The following is a 25,338-nucleotide window of genomic DNA, read 5'->3' as shown; positions in this document are numbered from 1 at the left end:
CATTTATAATAGCAGCAACTGTCCTGGATTCCCCTTATCAAAAAATAACATGGAGGCAGGCTACCAGCCACCAGTTTCTGGATCTTACAATGTGTCCCAAGGGTATAATGGTGTAATGGAAAGAAATAGTGTAGGGGCCAGAATGCCTGATTCTTAGGCCCATTTCTACCACAATCTGGTTATGGGACCATGGGCATGTCATTACAAATACGGAAAAAGTCTCAGAAGTCATCTCAGAGATGAGCTAAGGGCCCTATAATCTGTATCTACACTCTAGGGCTTAGGCTATTGTTTTTGGTGGGGGCTGAGGGTGGGGGTGGGTGAGGAAAGGAGGCAGGAGAAAAGATTAGAAGGTTTACTTGTTTAAATTAACGATCTCACATGGAAAATGTTGAAATAAAAACAAAATCATAATCAAGAAGCTTTGGGAGATACAGAAAAGACCTCTCCTTGCCCCCAGGAAATTTACAGTATAGCTTCTGAGATAAAATAAACAGAGAAGAAGGAAATTTTCTCTGGTCAAAAAAGTCCAATCTCCCACCATAGATATATATACATATACAGAGATACACGAGATACACACACACACACACACACACACACACATATTCTCATAAAATGATTTTCTAACCTCTACTTGAATACCTCCAAGTTTACTCCTTCACAAGTCAGCCCATTTAATTGTTAGAAAACAAATTCTAAAGTTCCTTCTTATGGTAAGTGAAAATCAAATCAATTTATCTCATAAATGCTGGCCCTGGTTCTGCACTCTAGTTTCACAGAATACATTTACCCTTCTTCCTCAATTAAATCATAAAATATTTGAAAAGGACTACTCCTTTTCACCCTTGCCACCCATTCCCAAGCCAGGTTAAACACCAAACTTCTTTCAACCCTTCATTTGACATGGTTTCCACAGTGATCATTGGCTAAGTCTCCCTGAGTCTGGTTTGGCAGAGCAACTCTTAACATATGGCACCAAAAATGGAACACAACAGTCTAAGCGCAGTCTGACAATTCAACCCTATTCAAAGAAACATTTTTTGAGTTCTGTGCTCCAGACTAATATTTTTCTTGATCTTGACTACACTTCTATTAATGACCCCTAAAACCACATTAACTTTGTTTGTTTTGGTCCATTTCATACTATCGGGATAAAAACAAGACCAGATTCTCTTACTCAAATCATTAGTTTACTCCTCTGCTGCCAGTTCTATAGACATCATAGCATGATGGAACAATCAAAAGTTTTAAGCCATCTGAACCTGTGCGGACCATTATTTCCTAGATGAGTGACCTAATACTGGAACTTGCAACTTTTCATCCAAGTCTCTGATAAAAATCATTTTAAAAAGGCAAAGCCAATGACAGATTTGTTTGGCACATAAGATTATCCTCTAGACTGACCATCCACCAATCCCATTAAAGAGTGATTGCCTGTTATGCTACAGGAATGGAGGATGAGACAGTCTAATTAGTGAAGGAAAAGAAAAATGAAGCACTAAACCTGTGCTAGGCACTTAATATACATTACCTCGCTTGATAATAATCTTGTAAGACAGTCATATTGTCTTCACAGAGAAAGAAATCGAGGAATTAAGTAAGCTTAATTCACAGAGAAAGAAATCGAGGAATGAAGTAAGCAAGGTTTCTAAGATCACACCAGTAAGAGTGGAAAAGTTGGAATCAAACACAGTTCTCTCACTCCTAATACCAACAATTACATGGTGAGATTTGAGCATGGAAAGAATAAGCGTGGTCAAGACAGATTGGTGGGCTAGGGGAGGCAGGAAAGAGTATGCAGGATGGCACAAGTAATGTGAAGCGAGATACAAAGCTAGAAAGATTAAGCTGAAGCCAAATTACAAAGGGTCTTGATTGTATACTAGCAAATTTGGAATTCAATCTGTAGGTTATTAAAAATCAACTCCTGCTGATTATGGTTAGTGAACCAGTTCAAATATTTGAAAACTAATTTCACAGATAATTATAAGGTCTTTGGAGACAAAGCATTATAAGTGGAGCATGTGTTGAGGTTGTTATTTTAGATAGGGTTGTTAGGGAAGGCTTTCTAAACAGATGGGATTTAAGTTAGGGAGAAAGTGATACAGGTATCTCAGAGAAGAGCATGCCAGGTAGAAAGATCCTGAGTATATGTGGCATATTCACGTTTGAGAAGCATAAAGAAAGTCAGTCAGGTTGGAAAGTAAGTAGGGAAAGTAAGGAGAAAATAAAGATCAAGAGATAGCAAGAGCCAGATCATATAGGATTCTGGATTTTATTCTTAGTGTAATGAGAAGTCCCTAGACAGGGTTTTGAACAGAGCGGGAAGTAACATGATTCAATTTATTATTTTTTACAATACTTTACTGAAATCATAATACATTAATTTATGGTGCCCTAAAATACCAGTCTATAACTATCCAAAAAAAGAAAGATTAGTTTGGCATACTTACTCTCAGTAAACTCATACTGGGTTCTAATTCTTAGCTAAGTGCTCATAAACCAAACATTACTAATCTGTTCTAGAATTTTGCCAGACAGTTGGTTTGAGAATACATCATTCCTTCTCCTCCCTGTCCCCAGATTCTTTTTTAAAACCCATGACAATATTTTCTCTTGTCTTGTAATGTGAAGAACGGGTAATTAATAGGTAGACTGTGTGATCCTGAATGTAGATGCAAAAGGAACTCAAAAAAAAAAAAAAGGAGGCAGAGGTAAAAACAGAAGGATTTGGAGAGATGGTAAACAGGAAAAAGGCAGCCCAGGTGAGTGCTTGGGACACACGAAGGGGTCAAACTTCAGGTCTTGCTCAGGAAGGATAAAAACATTACTACATGGAATTCAATCGAAATCACACTGTCATGTCACCTAAAGTCTGAAAGGAAACAAAAAAATGGCAATGTGTATTCTGACTGGGTGCCAGGATTATCACATTTTTGGTAAACTGTCTATACTAATGTTATGTCATTTCTATAATTTAAAATAGATTTTTTGAAAAAGAAAATTAAGAGAATTTCTTTTCTAAAACAAGTCAATGTAATCACAAATCCCAAGACCCTGAAATGCAAATGTTAAGAAACTGACATTAGATCTATATAGAGATTTTTCTATTTAAAATTTCACAAAAATGTACTTGTTTTGGAGAGAGAATGGAGATTGCAGAGCCCACAGGAAAGACTACATAATCTGGAAAAGTAAAGTTCTGGCAATTTTGTGATGCTGCTGGGTTTTATATAATATACAACTGGATAACAAAAGTTAAAGAGTCAGACCAAGTAAGAACTCTTTGAGTATCCTGTGGTGTCGCTCAGGCTTGTTCTTGGAAAGGGAGCAGGGGCTTTGGTGTGTCAATCTAACTTCCATAATGGGTCCAGAGACCTAGCTATGCCCAATAGAGAGAGTACAAAATTATTTTAGAAAAAAAAAATACAAAACAAACGTGCACACATGCATAGATACATACATATATATAAAACTAATCTACACAAGAACGTACTGAATAGTACTTTCCCTTCAAAAGGTATTTCCAGTGTTTAGGCTTTAAGAGACTTCACATTTATGGTACACTCCCTTTAAAATTACCTGTGATTTTTTTTTTATGTTTCAATTTTTTTCTGGAAAACAGTTTTCATAACCCAATAGCAGAAACCTTTTCTTGTATGTCTTTTAACCAGCATTCCTTATTAACTTTATTTCCATACAAGATAGGTCTTTTTATGACCCCTCATTTCACTTTTCCCCAATTCCTTGCTGTGGTTTGAATGTGTCCCCTAAATTTTACGTGTTGAAAACTTAATTCCCAATGCAACAGTGTTGGAAGGTGGAGCCTAAAAAGAAGTGATTAGGTCATGAGGGCTCTGCTCTCCTGAATGGATTAATGTTATTATCTTGAGAGTGGGTTGGTTATCAAGACAGTGTTATAAAACTTGTTTAAAGTTTGTTATAAAAGTGAGGTCAGTGCCCCTCTTTCTCCCTCATTCTCTTAATCTCTGTTTGCCCTTCCACCATGGCATGATGTGGGAGGAAGGCCCTCACCAGATGCAGCCCCTTGATCTTGGACTTTTCAACTTCCAGAACTGTCAGCCAAATAAATTTCCACCCAATCTTAGTTATTCTGTTATAGCAGCATAGACTATATGGACTAGGACATCCCTTAATACTCACAATATATGTTACTGCTGTCTATGACTGAAACTATTAATTGGCATCAATCTATGTTACACCAACGACAGTGTGCCAAGTCCTATTTACTACTGATATAAAACTCTAGTTGCCTTAAATACAAATTCCACTTTAAGATCTATCCAAGAGGATGAAAATAATTGCTTGAAAGCAAGAAATTAGTTCCTTGACTTTTTTGATATTTTGTCCTTATCACCTCTGTCAAAAGTCTAACATGTTAGCTGGGTGTCATGGCACATGCCTGCAGTTCCAGCTACTTGGGAGGCAGGAGGATCGCTTGAGTTTGGGAAGTCAAGGCTGCAGTGAGCCATGATCGTACCACTGTACTCCAGTGTGGGTGACACAGTGACACACTTTCTCAAAATAAATAAATAAATAAATAAGAAGCCTAACATGGTGCCAAATACAGCTGAACCAGAGTTTGTACAGAATGCTTTATAACGGTTAGAAAAACTCCAGCTTTCTTCAATAATTTCTAAATATGATTCAAATCCAAATGATTATATAAAAAGATAAAACCTTTACCTAAATGCTTTAATATTTTTTAAAAAGCATTATCCCTGATAAATTGGTCTCACAAGATAATCCAGTGATTAAAATATTTTGCTTTGATAATATGTATTCGATAGATCATAATAATAAACTCACTGGAAGGCTCAGAAATTCATTAAAGTAGTCTACAAGGAAATCATCTGTTGCCAGAGAATCTTCCTGCAAAAAGAAAAAAAAAACAACATAAAAACACAGTATTATAATGATACAACAATGTTTTAAATCATGCCTATATTATTCTCTTATTCTGCTAAGAATTTATTATCATGTAGATCTTCAAATCTCTTTTAGTCAGTAAACAGAAAACCCTCACTATAAACTGGACACAGTTTATAGTGTTTCATAGTTTCCTTCCAATCTCTGAAAGGAAAAAATAAGAAAACAGAAGGCAGCATATTCTTAAAACACTTTGCTACTATACTTAGTTGGAAAACAGAACACATGAAAAATACAGCACAACACTTAAATGAAACATCAACAAATACAAAATAATACCACCACATGGTAAGTTTCACACAGACTTATTAAAATATATATATATTTCATAAAAATAAAGGCAGAGTCAACAAGAAGCAGTGTTTGGAACCCAAATGAAATTGAGCGTGTAAATTTCTTAAATTGCCCAATGGAAGTGATAAAAGAAGTGAAGAAAACGTTGTACTGCCCCGCCACCCCAGAATGAGATACATTTTTTAATTTGGATCTTGCTTCACTTTTGCATGAGGAATCTTTGACAATGCATGTGTTCTAAGAATAAAGATTGTATACATTTTTTCCATAACTATCTCATCCACCAACATAGCCACTTTTCAAATTGGCAAAATTGAAAAGCCACTGCCAAGAACAAAACCTCTCTTCCAAATCCTAGGACACCTTATTTTATTAGTAATTGTTTCCATTATGTCAAAAGTACATCATGGCATAACTGTTATATGGTACATGTGTTTATTTTGTTATTCATAATTATATTGCAATTTTGAAAATCTAACATGAAAGTTGACAATATGACACAATGCTATTATTTCCATATGGCTGATTACTTTCTTTTTATACTGGCCAATTTTTAAAAATGTACTGAAGTATATAGTGCTATAAAGAAGACACTATAGCATATTGCACCTATTTTGGAAAGTAGATTTTCAGGGTAATTTAAGTAATTGCAGCATCAGAAGAGAGTTATAAACAATCACTTATAGAATTTATATCAAGAAACTTACTAGAAACCTTAAAACAAAAGATTTAGTTTTCTAAAAATTTCAAGTGATTAAAATAACAACAAACTAAGGATTTAATAAATTTACTACCTTAGTAGTAGTACCTTAGTAGCACGTGCTCAAAGAGAGTCCTGATTGGCAAAGTCTAACAAAGCAGAACAAGGCAGATATCCTTTTGGGGGAAACTACAAGGCATTTAATAACCTATCAAAATTTACCTTCCAAAGTTACTTTAATAATTCCAACTGTATTTAGTAGACTATCTAGTTTTTGCTAACTCTTATGAGAAAACATCTGAATTCTGGGTAGAAGGCATTGTGCTACAATAAGGGTGGACAAATTTGGCAGTACTGGATCACATGATCAAAAATCCACAGATGTGAACAGTGTATATCTTAAATAACAAACAGTAGTGCAATACAATCCCTTGTCAGTTTTTCTAAAATATACATTTCATTTTTAATTTTTAGCCATAATACAGAATATGTATTTCATAGCACCAGGTGGACCTAAGTATTACCTAGAATTGCCACACTGCCTGAAATTTCTAATTTTCAGATTCATATATTCATTTCCAGATGTCTTGCACTTCTAAAAGATTCTAACTCAATGAACTATCTGAGAGGAGATACTAGTTTTGTTTTTGTTTTGAGACAAGGTCTTGCCCTGTCACCCAGGCTGGAGTGCAGAGGCGTGATCTCAGCTCACTGCAACCTCCGCCTCCTGGGTTCAAGTGATTATCATGCCTTTGCCTCCTATCTGGGACTACAGGCGCCCACCACCATGCCCAGCTAATTTCTGTATTTTGTGTAGAGACAAGGTTTCACCATGTTGCCCAGGCTGGTCTCGAAGTCCTGGCCTCAAGTGATCTGCCCGCCTCGGCCTCCTAAAATGCTGGGATTACAAGCATGAGCCACCATGCCCAGCCCTGTTTTGTTTTTGTTTTTTTCCTTAACCTATTTCAGATAGATAACTTTGAATGAATAATTAGAAATAGAAGATACATACGGCAATCCCAATTTTTTGCCGTATTCAACAGATATAAATATACTCTGTCAAACTGCCATAAAGGTTTTCAAAGTTTTCTCTAGATTCCTGAGCTCAGCTCATCTCACCAGGGACTGGAAAGAGTTCTCAGGTGGCAGCAGTGGCACTGCTCTAACCCCTTGGTGACTTGACATTTCCTAGGCATTCAGTCATATCCTTTGGTTTGCACTTACAGAAAACTATGAAAACCTCAGGTATTATCAAATACATCAAAATCAATATTTCTTTTCTAAAATTGTGCCTTAATTTCTATCAATATCAAACCTCAGCAATTGCGTTGCTATTGGGTAGTTACACAATGGGAAATAAAGTGTTGCCTCCAAGTGCGATCTGCTCACCCACATGTGGCACTTGAGTGGAAAGGCTTGTCCTTTTCTTAGTAAATAAAGGAACCTATTTTCCTACTGCAGTTTCTAGTTCAATGTGTTCAAAATATCTTGTCACATCAGTAAGCAGTCTTATAAACCCATGTGCCCTTTACACCACAAACCCTTTAATTAAAAAAATAAAAAAAAAAAAATTAAGGCCTTGAGCTGAAGAAGTAACTCAGTTACTCTCAAAGAGTTTCCACAATCCCATTACTTGGCTATATTAAAATGCTCTAAGTCTCTATGCTTAGGTTTAATATCTTCCAAATAATCAATAAACTGGTGATGGTTAATGGTATAATCAAGAAGAAAACTGAGTTAGAATCATTTCCTCCATTACATCATTCTATAAACCTGACTGCAAAATTTGCAACACAGATTCTCTGTTGAATGAAGGTAGGAACACTTCTTCAGAATTGAATGTACTCTTGAAACCTGTTTTTTTTTTTTTTTTTTTATGTATTACAGGTGTGCCATCTGTGGAAATGAAGTCAGCTTTTCCATTTTTAGTCCAAACTTCTCAAATGTCTTACTGAAAGAGGGTTAACAAAATAGTTTATGTGTGCTTGCTAATTATGGTAGGTAAAATTTTTTGCTTAAAGTTATTTTGCTGCACCTTCAAATCAGATGAAGTACAATTTTTTTTTTTTTTTTTTTGAGACAGGGTCTTGCTCTGTCACTTAGGTGTTTAACTAATTTAAAAAACTTTTTTTTTTTTGTAGAGACAGGGTCTCACTATATTGCCTATGCTGGTCTTGAACTCCTGGGCTCAAGCAATCCTCCCACCTAGACCTCCCAAAGTGCTGGGATTACAAGCATGAGCCACCACACCCAGTCCAATTTCTTTACAACTCTAAAAGATGCAAGATATACAAAGACATTATAAGCAAGGAAGAGGAAATAAGAAGACAAAAAACCCACAGTCCAAGAAAGAATATGATACATGCCATAAGAGAATTACAATATAAACTGTTTCTTCCAAAGGAAGGAAAGATGTTATCTGGTAAGAAGAATCAGAAAAGACTCAAGTGGGAAAAATGGCATTTGAAATGCATTTCAAATAACTTCAAATTCTGTATTTAGAAATATAAATATGAGGGGTAATAATGCTGAGTACACAGAGAAACGCATGAGCAAAGGAGTGAGGCCAGAAAGCAAGACAGCATAGTAGGTGTCTCTGGGGAATGGGGGCAAGAATCAACTGAGAAGGAGCTTGAAGAACTTTCTAGGACATGAAAATGTTCTACATATGCATTGGAGTTTGGATTACACAGGTGTATGTATACATTTGTCAAAATTCACCAACTTATTCTTTAAATGTTTGCATTTCAGTGTATAAATTTTGCATCAACAAAAGAATCATAAACTAATACTGAATACTATTAATAGTTCATGATACTCATGAAGTATTTAGAGGTGAAGTTTATCAATGTCTGTAACTTACTTTAAAATACATAAAAAATAAGATGGACTGATGGATGGATGATGAGATAGACAGGCCAGCTATGTGAAAAAAACAAATGTAACAAAAATTGTGAAATCTTAGTGGTAGGTATATCAGTGTTCACTATACAATTCTTTTAATTCTTACATGTTTAAATTTTTTCCTAGTAAAATGTTTGGAGGGGGGCGTTATTACAAGGAAATAAGATCAAGTTTCTCTGCACATTATGGACAGGCTTCTTAGCCTTCTGTGTATTAAATAACAGATTCTCAAATCAGCATCATTGCCTCTAGAATAAATTCCTGGTTATCTGACCATCTTCTGACTACTACTTTGGAATCCTATCTACCAAGGGACTGACCTCTGGTTCACCGTCCTATCCATCATATGCCAAACCCCATCTTTCCTATTCTTTCTTATCCATACCACACTGTGGGTCAGTCTTCCTAGCCACACCTCATTTAATACAAGGGATCCATTTGTTCCCCCAGTCTCCAATCCTTTTCTACCACAAAAAGGGCTTATGGTGAATGCAATTTGGCTCCTGCCCACTGTCCAGCCTTATCTCATACTACACACTATAGTCATAGCAATTTTTTTATAGTTTCGCACCTTTGCACATGTTGATTATTCCGCCCAGAAAAATTTTCCCTCGTATTCATGTACCCATCTTTTTTCTTCTCCAGAAGTCTGAAGTAGTGGTCATCTGTATTTCCCCTATAAAAACCTTCATCACTTCATACTGTAATTGTTTACATGTCTCATCCTGGATTGTGAACTTCTGGAGGAAAAGGGCTGTTCCCTATTTATTCTTTTTTTTTTTTTTTTTTTTTTGAGACGGAGTCTCGCTCTGTCACCCAGGCTGGAGTGCAGTGGCCGGATCTCAGCTCACTGCAGACTGCGCCTCCCAGGTTCACGCCATTCTCCTGCCTCGGCCTCCCGAGTAGCTGGGACTACAGGCGCCCGCCACCTCGCCCGGCTAGTTTTTTGTATTTTTTTTTTTTTTTTAGTAGAGACGGGGTTTCACCGTGTTAGCCAGGATGGTCTCGATCCCCTGACCTCGTGATCCACCCGTCTCGGCCTCCCAAAGTGCTGGGATTACAGGCTTGAGCCACCGCGCCCGGCCTTTAGATAGTAAACGTTTACAACATTTTTTACTGAATAATTGAAAGATTATACTGAGGACACGAAACCTAAAGAGAAAAGACTAATAACTTAAAAAAAAAAAAAAACTCTAACAAATAATACTAATTAAAAGAAGAGATACTGTCAAAAGAGAAAAAGAGTCAGAAAAAGAGAATGCAAGGTGAGACAAGCTCCACAACACATCTTGTTGAAAGTATGGCTTGCCTAGATCAAGGCATTTTTGACCTTTGAAAACCAAAAGCCCATGTATCAGATCCCCACTGGTTTGCAAAATTATATTTTCTATAAATGAAGTCTATGAAAGAGGAAGATATTAAAATGGTTCATGCAATGAGGAGCAAAAGTATGGACTCTGCTTTTATCCTCCAAAGGTTATCATCACAGATTACATCAGTATCTATCCAGAAGTACTTTTCCATCGGCCTTCTGTCCTGGCCTCTCCCGCCCTCCCCTCCCCTCCCCTCCCTTCACCTCCCTTCCCTTCTCTTCTCTTCTCTTCTCCCCTTCCCTTTCCTTCTCTCTGTCTCTCTCTCTCAACAAGTACCCAAAAGACTTGAGAAGGTGAAGAAAGCTCTGGACGCCCCAACCCCCTCCCCCAACCACTTTTATTTTATTTTATTTTATTGAGATGGAATCTTACTCTGTCACCAGGCTGGAGTGCAGTGGCACAATCTCGGCTCACTGCAACCTCCGCCTCCCAGGTTCAAGAGATTCTCCTGCCTCAGCCTCCTGAGTAGCTGGGACTACAGGCACGTGCCACCACGCCCAGCTAATTTTTGTATTTTTAGTAGAGACAGGGTTTCACCACGTTGGCCAGGATAGTCTGAATCTCCTGACCTCATGATCCACCCACCTCAGCCTCCCAAAGTGCTGGGATTACAGGTGTGAGCCACCGTGCCTGGCCTGGACTCGCTTTTATTCAGTCATATCTCGAATTATACCTACTAGGCTTAAGACAATTCATTAGGCACAAATACCCTAAGGTTTTCTCCTTGTACAAAGATCTTTACAACTCACTGCAAAGATCGTGCCACTGCCCTCCAGCCTGGGCGACAGAGCAAGACTCTGTCTCAAAAAAAAAAAAAAACGATCTTTACAACTCAATATACTTATTTAAAGCAGAGAGTATCTCACACCCTTGGTCACCTTTTCTCCCATTCTATACGGTTAGAAAGAGGATGTGGCAAACTTCTCTAAATCCCGATGTACTTTCAATTCAAACCTCACACTTAACTGCTTATCCTTTTACTGTTTCATATTAAAGGCCATCTCTCTGATCAGAAGGTATGCTACTTTGGGGATTAATAACAATGTTTATACCCAGTAGTGTCTAATATGGCCATACGTTGAAAAAGTTGCTTAATGATATACTTATTTACTAACTTATCAATGGGACTGCTAACAGTTTCTGTAGTTCCAAAAAAGCATCAGAGAATTTGATTCCTACCCAGAGTAAAGGATTCCATACAGATGAAAGAATTCCAAATAGCCTAACACTTTACAAAGGACCTCTGGGACCTGTCTTAGTTTCCTAAAGATTTGTTCACAACACTTCTGGCCGCTAGCTCTGCAACCTCTTAAAGAAACAAGAACAGGAGAAAGTAGGGGTGGCACTTAGGTCTAGCCCTGCCTTCCAGTGTTTCCATATAAAGCTGCCTAGTGTGTCAGCCCCAGTAGGCTCTCACTGTTCATTTAACCCAATTATGTATAATTTAACATATTTTATTTGGAAAAAAAAACACCAAGTGGTCATTAATTGCCAAGTAATTAGTCAGGTTTATGAGGACTGGAATTATGGACCTTTTTTCTATACAGTTGTCCTTTGGTATCCACTGGAGATTGGTTCCAGGAACCCCCACAGATACTGAAATCTGGGGATGCTCAAGTCCCTCATATAAAATGGCATAGTATTTGCATATAACCTACACCCATCCTCCCATGTACTTTAAATCATCTCTAGATTTCTTACAATACCTAATACAATGTAATTGTTATGTAAATGGTTGTTATCCTGTATTTTTAAAGTTTGTATTTTTTTCTGATTTTTTTTTTTTTTTTTTGAGACAGAGTCTTACTCTGTCACCAAGGCTGGAGTGCAATGGCGTGATCTGGGCTCACTGCAACCTCCACCTCCCAGGTTCAAGCGATTCTCCTGCTTCAGCCTCCCTAGTGGCTAGGACTACAGGCTTGTGCCATCACGTCCAGCTAATTTTTGTATTTCTGGTAGAGACGCAGTTTCACCACATTGGCCAGGCTGGTCTCGAACTCCTGACCTCAGGTGATCCACTCGCAACAGCCTCCCAAAGTGCTGGGGTTACAGGTGTGAGCCACTGCACCTGGCCTTTTTCTGAATATTTTCAATCCAAGTTTGGTTGAATCTACAAATGTGGAATCCATGGATATGGAGAGCCAACTAGTTACTGTATGTTAAAATAATGAGAATGTCTTCATGCTTGAGAAATACCCTATGCTTATTATAATTTCATTCAACGTGTAAAAATAACAAAATAGAAACTTGAACAGACTAAAAATTAGCTAAAAATGAATACCATTTTTAACAAGTAAAATACAAGTAAATACTGCTTAAAGCTAAAGTTTATCTTAATTTGATGGTAAGATTACAAGGTGTTCTCTTTTTTAACTTTTCCTTTTTTAAACAGCTTTCAATCCGCTTTTAAAGTTAATAAAACTGTGGGTTTTTTAAATCAGAAAACCTTCAACAAAATAGATCATTACACTACAATGTTTTTACTCCATAAAGAATTTTCTTTCCTGGATTCAATTTTTTGATGGAAGACTTGATAAAGACTTTTTTTTGAAGCCTGGCACACTTACTTGCATAGTTGCAAACAAACTACTTTTAAGGCACAAGAAAAAGACATTATTTTGAATATAAAAGTCAGGTACTTAAATCTTTACTATTAATGCACACTATTTTAATGATAAAAAAAATTTAAGAGTCACTCTCACTTTAAACTTTCTGAATGTGTACCTTACACCTTACTTTAGCTGTAAGTTTAAAGTGAGAGTGACTCCTAAATTTTTATTTTTATTTTATTTTATTTTTTTGAGATGGAGTCTCGCTCTGTTGCCCAGGCTGGAGTGTGGTGGTGTGATGTTGGCTGGCTGCAACCTCTGCCTTCTGGGTTCAAGCAATTCTCCTGCCTCAGCCTCCCGAGTAGCTGGGACTACAGGCACTCCTGGCTAATTTTTTTTTTTGTATTTTTAGTAGAGACAAGGTTTCACTGTGGTAACCAGGATGGTCTTGATCTCCTGACTTTGTGATCCGCCCCACCTTGACCTCCTGGCCTATAATGCTGGGATTATAGGCATGAGCCACTGTGCCCAGCCCTAAATTTTAATGTGTAAATTTTATAATTCACTCTCACTTTAAACGTTCTCAATGTGTACCTTATACCTAGGTAAAAAATTAAAAATATATACAAGGTATGTGTCCCTGACAAACAAATACTTTATTCTAAATGAGTTATTCTATCCTTTGACAATGAAGACCGCATGTTAAGTTTCAAATATTATTTTGTGGGAGTCCACAACAGCACTGTACTTTTAGATCCACTGAGAAAATACAATATGAAAAAAAAGTTGGTATGAACATAGGAGCACAAAACCAAAAAAAACAAAAAACAGAAAACTACTTAAATAAAATAATAAAATATTTTTCTCAATCATAAGCAGTTGTAATCATAAGGTATTAATCATAAAGTATTGTGGTTTCCCAAATATCAGGGACCCAGGCCCCTCTGATCTTATGTCTCTGCCATCCTCAAGATGCCAGGTCCATCTCATGATCTAAGATGACTGCTTTAGCTCCAGCATCACAACTTTATTCCAGCCGGCAGAAAAGAAGAAAAAGGGTTCATTCTTTTCTTCTACACTTATGTAAGTATTAAAGTTAGAATAGCCCAGCTTCTAACTGTGGCTCAACTAATTACTAGCTGTGTGACCTAAGGGTCTGTTATTTGAGCTCTATAAACATCAGCTCTCCAGAGAAGTAGGACACAACACTTCTGCTTACATCGTATTGGCCAGAATTTGGTTCCATAAACACATTTGGCTGCAAGGGAAACTAAGAAAACATAGTCTTAACTTGGGATAGCAATGGTTCTAACATCCACTATGGAAAAGGAGAGAATGGAGTTTGGGGAACTACAGGTCCCTGACACATTTTTCCTAAGAATATGTAATTTATTAATGAGAACAATATTTTCACACTTTGGAAAAACAGGGGTAACTACATGTGCAAGACATGTTAATTATTTAATCTATAGACAATACTTGGTTGAGCATGTGAATTTGAGAATCTGGTTATAAACTGGTCTCAGCTAAAAGCTGCTCAGAGCACAGGCAGTCTGGATGATGTTAGTTGGAAAGGCTTAATGGAGGAGATTAGCTGGGCCTTGAAGAATGTGCAACATTGTGAAATAGATGGGGAAGGGCATCTGAGACAAAATTTGACAGCAAAGGCAAGGAGACAAGTGGGGTATAGTTTGGCTGGGGCAGGAGGCATGTGGATGTAGTTTATAAACGAAATCAAAAACAGTAAGAATGTTGTCTTTATCACAGAGAAAAGCATTGGGAGATAAGGTTAAAGAAGGCTGAAAAGTTATAGAAAAGGTTTTGAAGGCTAAAGCAAAGCATTTGACATTTTGGCTTTACCAGTTACAAGATATGTGGCCTCAGGCCCATTTAGTTAACCACTGTGAACTTCGACCTCCTCTTCTGTGAAATATGGGCAGTAATAACCACCTAATAGTGTTGTTAGTAGCTACTATGTGGTTAGCACCTAATAGGGTTGTTAGTAGCTAGTATGTGGTCAGCATTCAATAAATACTAGTTATTAATAAAAGCTCTGAGCAAGCTAGTAACATGGTAATGTTTTAAAAAATTAATAGCAATCTGATAGCCAGGGTAAGAGCGACAGGAGAAGGAAAAATCTAAAGGCAGACAGAGCAAAGGAATAGGAAGCAATCTAATACAACTAATGCTCAGGAGCTTGAATTTTACGCTTTAGACAAAGAAAAATTGGAGTTGGCAGAAGGAATATTGGAGGCAATGACATCAGTTAGAATTACAACCAAAGTCCAGGCCCAGCGTGGGGGCCTGAAATGAGACAGTAGTTGTGTGGATGGAGAAAAAGATATGGCTACGAAAAGAGCTTGGTAAATGATTGCAGGCAGGGGATGAAGAAAAGGGAAGAAAGGCTTTGATATGAGTGACTGGCCAGTGGCACCACAAATCAAAATAAGAAGTGGAGGAAAAACAGCATGGTGTCGGGGGGCCTGGAGAGAGTTCAGTTTAGACTGTTGACGCGGACATTCAGATGATGAAGAGTCCCAATAACCCACTGGATATATAGAGCTGGCATTAAAAATGGTGTCTGGACTGGAGTTGTGGAGATGTGGAAGTCCCACGAAACAGGGGTACTGAAGAAGAGCTCACCCAGAGAAAGCCCAGAGAACAGAATCCTGAAGGTCAGTACTTTCATGAGAAAAGAAAAAGAGAAGCCAGAAAGGGGGGAATAATAATGAAAGATAAGAGAACTCAGAGACAGTGAAATCAAGCCAAGAGAAAGGGAATGCCTAGAGTCTTCAAGCTATCATGAGTTCACGGATGGGACCAACACCTAAAATGGTTAGGTGAACTGCTCAAACGGTAAGTGGCGTGTTGTTGAGTGGTCTTCAGCAGTATGGGAAAAGATTTGCTGGCTTCAGAAATGCTCACCTCCTGCTGCAACTAAGAGTAGTTCAGGAAGGCCTGGAGCAGCTTAAAGAAATTTCCCATTAAAAGCAGAGTGGCTGGGCCTGGCATGGTGGCTCAGGTCTGTAATCCTAGCACTTCAGGAGGCCAAGGTGGGTGGATCGCTTGAGCCCAGGAATTCGACACTGGCCTGGGCAACATGGTGAAACTCTGTCTCTACAAAAAATATAAAAATTAGCCAGGCGTGCTGGCACGTGCCTATAGTGCCAGCAACTCAGATGGCTGAGCCAGGAAGATCACCTGAGCCCAGGGAGGTCAGGGCTGCAGTGAGCTGTGATGGGGCCACTACACTCCAGCCTGGGTGACAGAGGGAGACCCTGTCTGAAAATATGTATGTGTGTGTGTGTGTGTGTGTGTGTGTGTGTGTATAATGTATTTTTTTTTTTTTCTTAAAGCAGAGCTCTGCCAACATGGCCAGAAGATGGGAGGAATTTCTGACTTGCTCTGTGTACCTTCAGTGGCTCTGTGTGTGTATGTGTGTATATGTGTGTGTGTGTGTCTGTCTCTCCCAGTAATGGACCAGAGCTCTGGAAAGGTGAATGTGAAAGCCACCAGCACACACAGCCTTAGCCCTTTCTTCTCTCTTAGGCCCTGCTATACTGTGAACTTCTTGAGACTTAAGCTCAGCATCCAGGACCACACTATGACTATATAATCACTCATGTTTGTTGATTGAAAGCCAAAAGCAAATAAGATAATTAGCCAACATAGAAATAAGTGCTGGAAGACATAAATAAATAATAGAAGGGCTTGGAGCTCTTGGAATCAGACTCAGACCTTGGTAGGAATTAGGTTCTGACACCTCCTGTTTGTCTGTGTAACCTGAGGCAAGTTCCTTAACCACTGTATATAATGGGAATTACAATGGAACCCACCCTAAATGTAGCACTCACCTAAATGACAATATATAGGATATATTTAGCAAAGTACTTTTATTATTTAACCTCTCTAGAAGTCTGAGCTGAGAGTATTTAGTACATTTGTAAAGGAATGATAAATTGACTACTCTTTATCCATCAATGCCATTTACTTTTGTTTACCCCAACCAGGAACTGCACAGCCACATCACAATACAGCCACGGAGATAAAACTTTCCTCTCATGGAGTCATTAAAGAGTTTAGAGAAATTAAATGAGGCCATTTATGTGAAAGAACTTTAATGATGAACAGCATCCACCATACAAACTAATTGGCCCCTTCTTAAAAATGTGCCAGAGAATTCAAAAAGATGTTGTACACAGTTATTACAATTGTTTCTAAACCAAAACTCTGGCAAAAAGGAGGAAAGAAAACACACAGCTTTCTTCTATGATCTAATATTTGCTATATTTTTAAAGGCCAAAGAAAAAAATAAATAGCCCCTTGAAATCGTACTTACAAATTCTTCTTCTGTAATAGCTGGTGGCTCTGAAACAAGACAAAATATTACATTATCTCCCTCAAAACTGATTTCCTTTGAGTAAATGAAATCATGGAAGACAGCACCTAGCCCTATGTTATACACGGGCACGCTCAGTACATTTCTGGCCCTCTGTTCATTCTCTGTACATGACTTGCATTTTAAGTTGGAATTCAAGGTGGAAGTGGGAAGGAAAGGCCTCTGGAATCCTGCCTGGTCACTAATTCACTGTGACCCAGCAGTTACCCTTCTTTATAGACGGAACCCCCTATTATTCTAGTACAATATGCAGAATTAAGCGAGATAATGTGGTGCCAGCGTCAACCGGCGAGGACGTGAAATTCGTCATGAAATCCAACAGGAGGGCAGTGAAGCCCTTTTTTCTCATGTTTGGGAGCGGGATACCTCTAGGAGGGCAGGAGGTAAAGTCCAGAGGCTGGCGCGTGGTGCGGCCTGGACGCCGCGGGCTGGTCCTCCGTCCCTGTGGGGCCGCCACCTACCCGCTGTGAGCCTCTTCTCGGGCATGCCGTCGCCTCTGCCCGGTCCTGGAGCCCGCGCGGGCCGTCAGGGGCCCGGCGCGCGGGCCCAGCGCGGGTCAGTGCCGGAGCGACGCGGCGGCGGCGCGCGGGCTCCGGAGCTACGCCGGCTAGTGTGGCGCGCAAGGCGCCGGGGTTGCTATGGAGCTTAGACAATGCGGCCGCCGTGGGAGGCCGCGGCCGGCCGGTCAGGCGCCTTTCAGGGTTACCAAGCCGCGATGGGAACGACCCAGCCTCCCCCTGCCCTCCCTTCCTCCTCCTTTTGGGCAGGGTCCAGCGCCGCGAAGGGCTGGGGACGGACGCGCGTGCGGATCCCCGTCGCAGTCACCCGGGAGGGGCACCCTGGAGAAGCCTGTGGCCCTCGAGACCCGACTGGCCGCTAATTCGTTACTGTGGGACCGCGGCTCAGGCCCATTCTTCCTCCACTACAGCCAAACAGCACCAGCTAGAGAAACGCGGTGCTCCACGGGAGGGAGAGGCCGCGGGCACGCGGGGCGCGAGGCGGCCAGAGCCGCTGGTCCCGGGAAGCGGAGGAAGCAGGGAAGACTCGGGCCTCGAGTTTTCATCATTCCTCAGGAGGCCCGCAACACACAGCTCTTGATCTCCATCACAGTAGTATGAAATGCTTGTGTAAAAAGTTAAATAATTCGCGGCCTATAGGAACCGCGAACTTCCCCAACACGTGTGTACCAGTTAGGACTGCTGCATTTTGAAGATAGCTAGGCTTAAAAATTACTTGAGGAGGCCTCATATTCACCTAACGTGGTACCTTCGTCTGTTAGGTTACCCAAGACTCAAGCCAGAAACCTGGGAGCTTTTCCCTAAAACTTATTCCCGCCACCCAGCCCTCTTATTCAGTAAAGCACTAGGTTCTCCTTATTCTGCCTTAGTGTTTCTGAAATCTGGAGTTTCCTCTCCGCTCCTGCTTAGTAAGAAGATCCTTAGTACAGGCTCCATCTGAACTGTTGTAAAAACTTCCTAACTGCTTTTTTCAGTCTTTGCTTCCAGTGGAGTTCAGTTTAAGCCCATTCTCCATGATGAATGCAAAATCATCCATCTGAATGCAAATCTGACCTGCTTAAAACCTTCAGTGGCTTCACAATTGCCTCCTACATTGTAGGAATACTCCAAGGCTGGCAGGGGCCCCACAAGTATATGAATGCTTAAGAAAAGAAGGAATAAGACAATGGGTGCTTGTATTGCAAGGAACCGTAACTCCCATCTAGTTATATTCATTGCCTTTTCCCTATTACATAGGAAAAGACAAAAATAAACACTATATTGGCCAGACAAAATTAGAGGACCAAATGAAGTGACGGGATCCTGGCAGAAGATAAGGGAGAAGTGGGGGGTGGGGAGACAAATCACAAAGGGCTTTGTGGGCCCTTGGTAAGGACTCCATATTTCATTCTGAGTGAAATGCAAACCATAGCAGAATTTGAACAGAGAAATGACATGACTTTATTTCTATTTGAAAGAATCACTCTGGGTGTTTTCTAGAGAATATATTAATATTAGCATGACTCGAAGCGGGCAAGAGCTAATGGTAGCTCAGACCAGGTGGTTCAGCACAAGCAGTACAGGTTTGAGATAGATTCTGCAGACATTTTAACAATAGAGTCAAGAGGATTTCCTGACAAGTTGGACATGGGAGTGAAACAAAGTAGTTGAGAATGACTCCAGATTTGGTCTGAACAGCCAGGAAAGTTTAGTTGCCATCAACAGAGTTGGAGAAAGCTGTGAGTGGACCACATTGAGAGAGAGAGTTTAAGAAGTCTATTACCCTAAACCAAGTTGAAAAACATACGTCAGGATACAATACAGGAGAATGTCACCAACCTAGCAAGACAGCCAACATTCAAATTCAGGAAATGCAGGGAACCCCAGAAAGATACTCCATAAAAAATGTTAGAAAAAATGTTCAGGGTAGCCAGAGAAAAAGACCAGGTCACCTACAAAGAGAAACCCCTCAGACTATCAGTGGACGTCTCAGTGGAAACTTTACAAGTTAGAAGAAATTGGGGGCCAGTATTCGGCATTCTCAACTGAATTGCCAACCCAGAATTTCATATCCAGCCAAAGTAAGCTTCATAAGTGGAGAAGTAATAAGATCCTCTTCAGACAAGCAAATGCTGAGGGAATTTGTCACCACCAAACCTGCCTTGCAAGAGCTCCTGAAGGAAGCACTAAATATGGAAAGAAAAAACCATTACTAGCCAGTAAAATAAATAAACAAACATTGAATGAAGTACACAGACCAGTGACACTACGAAGCAACCACATAAACAAGTCTGCAAAATATCCAGCTACCTTTATGAAGACAGGATCAAATCCACACATAACAATACTAACCTTAAATGTAAATGGCTAAATGCCCCAATTAAAAGACACAGAATGGCAAGCTGGATAAACAACCAAGACCGAGACTGCTGGCAAGATGGCCGAATAAGAACAGCTGTGGTCTGCAGCTCCCAGCGAGATCAGCACTAAAGGAGGGTGATTTCTGCATTTGCAACTGAGGTACGCAGTTCATCTCATTGGGACTGATTGGACAGTGGGTACAGCCCACAGAGGGCAAGCCGAAGCAGGGTGGGGTGTCACCTCACCCAGGAAGTGCAAGGTGTCAGGGAATTTCTCCCCCACCCAAGGGAAGCTGTGAGGGACTGAGCCTGAGGAACTAGAGCACAGATACTGCACTTGTCCCATGGTGTTTGTGACCCACAAACCAGGAGATTCCCTCTGGTGCCTACCCCACCAGGGCCCTGGGTTTCAAGCACAAAACTGGGTGGCCATTTGAGAAGACACCAAACTAGCTGTAGGAGTTCTTTTTTTCCATACCCCAGTGGCACCTGAAACACCAGTGAGACAAAACCATACACTCCCCTGGAAAGGGGTGCTGAAGCCAGGGAGCCAAGCGGCCTGGCTTGGGGGTCCCACCTTCACAGAACCCAGCACACTAAGATCCACTGGCTTGAAATTCTCGCTGCCAGCACGGCAGTAGTCTGAGATCAACCTGGGACACTCAAGCTTGGTGGGGGGAGGGGTGTCCACCATTGCTGAGGTTTGAGTAGGCGGTTTTACACTCCCAGTGTAAACAAAGCTACTGGGAAGTTAGAACTGGGTGGATCCCACTGCACCTCAGCAAGGCTGCTGTGGCCAAACTGCCAGATTTCCCTTCTCTGGGCAGGACATCTCTGAAAAAAATGTGGCAGCCCCAGTCAGGGACTTACAGATAAAACCCCCATCTCCCTGGGACAGAGCACCTGGGGAAAGGGGTGCTGTGGGCACAGCTTCAGCAGACTTAAATTTCCCTGCCTGACAGCTCTGAAGAGAGCAACAGACCTCCCAGCACAGCATTCCAGCTCAGCTAAGGGTCAGACTGCCTCCTCAAGTGGGTCCCTAACCCCCATGTATCCTGACTGCGAGACACATCCCAGTAGGGGCTGACCGACACCTCATACAGGAGAGCTCTGGCTGGCATCTGGCAGGTACCCCTCTGGGACTAAGCTTCCAGAGGAAAGGTCAGGCAGCTATCTTTGCTCTTCTGCAGCCTCTGCTGGTGATACACAGGCAAACAGGGTGAGGAGTGGACCTCCAGAAAACTCCAGCAGACCTGCAGTAGAGGGGCCTGTCAGAAGGAAAACCAACAGAAAGAAATAGCATATCCACTCAAAGACCTCATCTGAAGGTCACCAACATCAAAGACCAAAGGTAGATAAATCCACAAAGATGGGGAGAAACCAGCGCAAAAAAGGCTGAAAATTTCAAAAACTAGAATGTCTCTTCTCCTGTAAACGATCACAACTCCTTGCCAGCAAGGGAACAAAACTGGATGGAGAATGAATTTGACGAATTGACAGAAATAGGCTTCAGAAGGTGGGTAATAACAAACTCCTCCGAACTAAGGGAGCATGTTTTAACCCAATGCAAGGAAGCTAAGAACCTTGAAAAAAGGTTAGACAAATTGCTAACTAGAATAACCAATGTAGAAAAGAACATAAATGACCTGATGTAGCTGCATAACACAGCATGAGAACTTTGTGAAGCATACATGTTTCAATAGCTGAATCAATCAAGCGGAAGAAAGGATATCAGCTATTGAAGATAAACTTAATGAAATAAAGAGAGAAAACAAGATTAGAGAAAAGAGAGTGAAAAGGAATGAACAAAGCCTCCAAGAAATATGGGACTATGTGAAAAGATCAAATCCACGTTTGACTGGTGTGCCTGAAAGTGACGAGGAGAACTGAACCAAGTTCAATTTGCAAACCAAGTTCAGGATATTATCCAGGAGAACTTCCCCAACCTAGCAAGACAGGCTAACATTCAAATTCAGAAAATACAGAGAACACCACAAAGATACTCCAAGACACATAATCGTCAGATTTGCCAAGGTTAAAATGAAGGAAAAAATGTTAAGGGCAGAGAGAAGGGTGGGGTTACCCACAAAGGGAAGTCCATCAGGCTAACGGCAGATCTCTCTATAAGCCAGAAGAGAGAAGGGGTCAATATTCAACCTGCCTAAAGAAAAGAATTTTCAACCCAGAATTTCATATCCAGCCAAACTAAGCTTCGTAAGTGAAGGAGAAATAAAATCATTTACAGACAAGCAAATGCTGAGAGATTTTGTCACCACGAGGCCTGCCTTACAAGAGAAGGAAGCACTGAACATAGAAAGGAACAACTGGTACCAGCCACTGCAAAAACATGCCAAATTGTAAAGAACATTGACACCGTGAAGAAACTGCATCAACTTATGGGCAAAGTAAGTAGCTAACATCATAATGACAGGATCAAATTTACACATAACGATATTAAAGTTAAATGTAAATGGGCTGAATGCCCCAGTTAAAAGACACAGATTGGCAAATTGGATAGAGTCAAGACCCATCAGTGTGCTGTATTCAGGAGACCCATCTCACATACAAAGACACATAAAGGCTCAAAATAAAGGGATAGATGAATATTTACCAGGCAAATGGAAAGAAAAAAAAAGCAGGAGTTGTAATCCTAATCTCAGCTAGAATAGACTTTAAACCAACAAAGAGCAAAAGAGACAAAGGCATTACATAATGGTAAAGGGATCAATGCAGCAAGAAGAGCTAACTATCCTAAATATATATGCACCCAATACAGGAGCATCCAGATTCATAAAGCAAGTTCTTAGAGACCCACAAAGAGACTTAGACTCCCACACAATAATAGTGGGAGACTTTAACACGACATATCAACGTGACAGAAAATTAACAAGCATATTCAGGATTTGAACTCAGTTCTGGACCAAGCAGATCTAACAGACATCTACAGCACTCTCCACCCCAAATCAATAGAATATACATTCGTCTTAACATCTCATCGCACTTATTCCAAAATTGACCACATAATTGGAAGTAAAACACTCCTGAGCAAATGTAGAGAACAGAAATCATAACAGTCTCTCGGATCACAGTACAATCAAACTAGAACTTAGGACTAAAAAACTCACTCAAAACCGTGCAACTACATGGAAACTGCATGACCTGCTCCTAAATGACTACTAGATAAATAACAAAAAGAAGGCAGAAATAAAGATGTTCTTTGAAACCAATGAGAACGAAAACACAATGTACCAGAATCTCTGGGATATATTTAAAGCAGTGTGGAGAGGGAAATTTATAGCACTAAATGCCCACAAGAGAAACCAGGAAAGATCTAAAATTGACACCCTAAAATCAAAATGAAAAGAACTAGAGAAGCAACAGCAAAGAAATTCAAAATCTAGCAGAAGACAAGAAATAACTAAGATCACAGCAGAACTGAAGGAGATAGAGACACTAAAAACCCTTCAAAAAAATCAATGAATCCAGGAGCTGATTTTTTGAAAAGATCAACACAATTGACAGATCACTAGCAAGACTAATAAAGAAGAAAAGAGAGAAGAATCAAATAGATGCAATAAAAAATGATAAAGTGGATATCACCACCGACCCCACTGAAATACAAACTACCACTAGAGAATACTATAAACACCTCTACACAAATAAACTAGAAAATCTGGAAGAAATGGATAAATTTCTGGACACATACACCCTCCCAAGTCTAAACCATGAAGAAGCCAAATCCCTGACTAGACCAGTAACAAGTTCTGAAATTGAGGCAGTAATTAACAGTCTACAAACCAAAAAAAGTCCAGGACCAGACAGATTCACAGCCTAATCCTACCAGAGGTACAAAGAGGAGCTGGTACCATTCCTTATGAAACTATTCCAAACAATAGAAAAAGAGGGAATCCTCCATAACGCATTTTATGAGTCCAGCATCATCCTGATATCACAACCTGGCAGAGACACAACAAAAAAAGAAAATTTCAGGTCAATATCCCTGATGAATGTCGATGCCAAAATGCTTAATAAAACACTGCCAAACCAAATCCAGCAGCACATAAAAAAGCTTATCTACCACGATCAAGCTGGCTTCATACCTGGGATGTAAGACTGGTTCAACATACACAAATCAATAAACGTAATCCATCATATAAACAGAAACAATCACAAAAACCACATGATTATCTCAATAAATGCAGAGAAGGCCTTCAACAAAATTCATCACCCTTTCATGCTAAAAACTCTCAATAAACTGGGTATCAATGGAACATATCTCAAAATAATAAGAGCTATTTATGACAAACCCAATATCATACTAAATGGGCAAAAACTGGAAGCATTCCCTTGGAAAACCAGCACAAGACAAGGATGCCCTCTCTCACCATTCCTATTCAACATAGTATTGGAAGTTCTGGCCAGGGCAATCAGGCAAGAGAATGAAATAAAGGATATTCAAATAGGAAGCGAGGAAGTCAAATTGTCTCTATTTGCAGATGACATGATTGTATATTTAGAAAACCCCATAGTCAAAATGCAAAATCTCCTTAAGCTGATAAGCAACTTCAGCAAAGTCTCAGAATACAAAATCAATGTGCAAAAATCACAAGCATTCTTATACACCAATAACAAACAGAGCCAAATCATGACTGAACTCCCATCACAATTGCAACAAAGAGAATAAAATACCTAGGAACACAACTTGCAAGAGATGTGAAGAACCTCTTCAAGGAGAACTACAAACCACCGCTCAAGGAAGTAAGAGAGGACTCAAACAAATGGAAAAACATTCTATGCTCATGGATAGGAAGAATCAATATCGTGAAAATGGCCATATTGCCCAAAGTAATTTATAGATTCAATGCTATACACATCAAGCTACCACTGACTTTCTTCACAGAATTGGAAAAAACTACTTTCAAGTTCATATGGAATCAAAATAGGGCCTGCATAGCCAAGACAATCTTGGAAAGAAGAACAAAGTTGGAGGTATCACGCTGCTTGACTTCACACTATACTACAAGGCTACAGTAATGAAAACAGCATGGTACTGGTACCAAAACATACATAGACCAATGGAACAGAATAGAGGCCTCAGAAATAACACCACACATCTACAACCATTTGATCTTTGACAAACCTGACACAAACAAGGAACAGGGAAAAGAATTCCCTATTTAATAAATGTTGTTGGGAAAACTGGCTAGCCATATGCAGAAAACTGAAACTGGACCCCTTCCTTACACCTTATACAAAAATCAACTCAAGACGGATCAAAGACTTAAATGTGCTAAGACCTAGGGCCATAA

The 25,338-nt window shown here is 40.0% G+C and overlaps 1 protein-coding gene across 3 annotated transcripts in view; it reads right to left on the bottom strand.

Annotated features, from left to right (window-relative positions):
• RGS22 (regulator of G-protein signaling 22) overlaps window positions 1-17,853 on the bottom strand; it is a 147,462-nt gene extending 129,609 nt beyond the window's left edge. For 2 of the 3 annotated variants that reach the window (XM_011931708.1, XM_011931716.1), the window contains exons 1-3: window positions 17,634-17,853; window positions 17,113-17,141; window positions 4,834-4,896 (exon numbers count right to left, since the gene is read on the bottom strand). In XM_011931708.1, the coding sequence (XP_011787098.1) occupies window positions 4,834-4,896; window positions 17,113-17,141; window positions 17,634-17,658 (117 nt within the window). In that variant the 5' untranslated portion in view covers window positions 17,659-17,853. Of the gene's footprint in view, window positions 1-3,275; window positions 3,386-4,833; window positions 4,897-17,112 lie in introns of all 3 variants that reach the window. The other variant, XM_011931726.1, reaches the window with a different exon arrangement.
• Between the last annotated feature and the right edge of the window lie 7,485 nt (window positions 17,854-25,338).

The sequence above is a fragment of the Colobus angolensis genome, unplaced genomic scaffold (assembly GCF_000951035.1).
Source record: "Colobus angolensis palliatus isolate OR3802 unplaced genomic scaffold, Cang.pa_1.0 Scaffold121, whole genome shotgun sequence".
In the NCBI taxonomy this organism is placed as follows: Eukaryota; Metazoa; Chordata; class Mammalia; order Primates; family Cercopithecidae; genus Colobus; species Colobus angolensis.
Note: the sequence above shows the minus strand (reverse complement) of the source record. Positions and strands in the feature narration are given on the sequence as shown.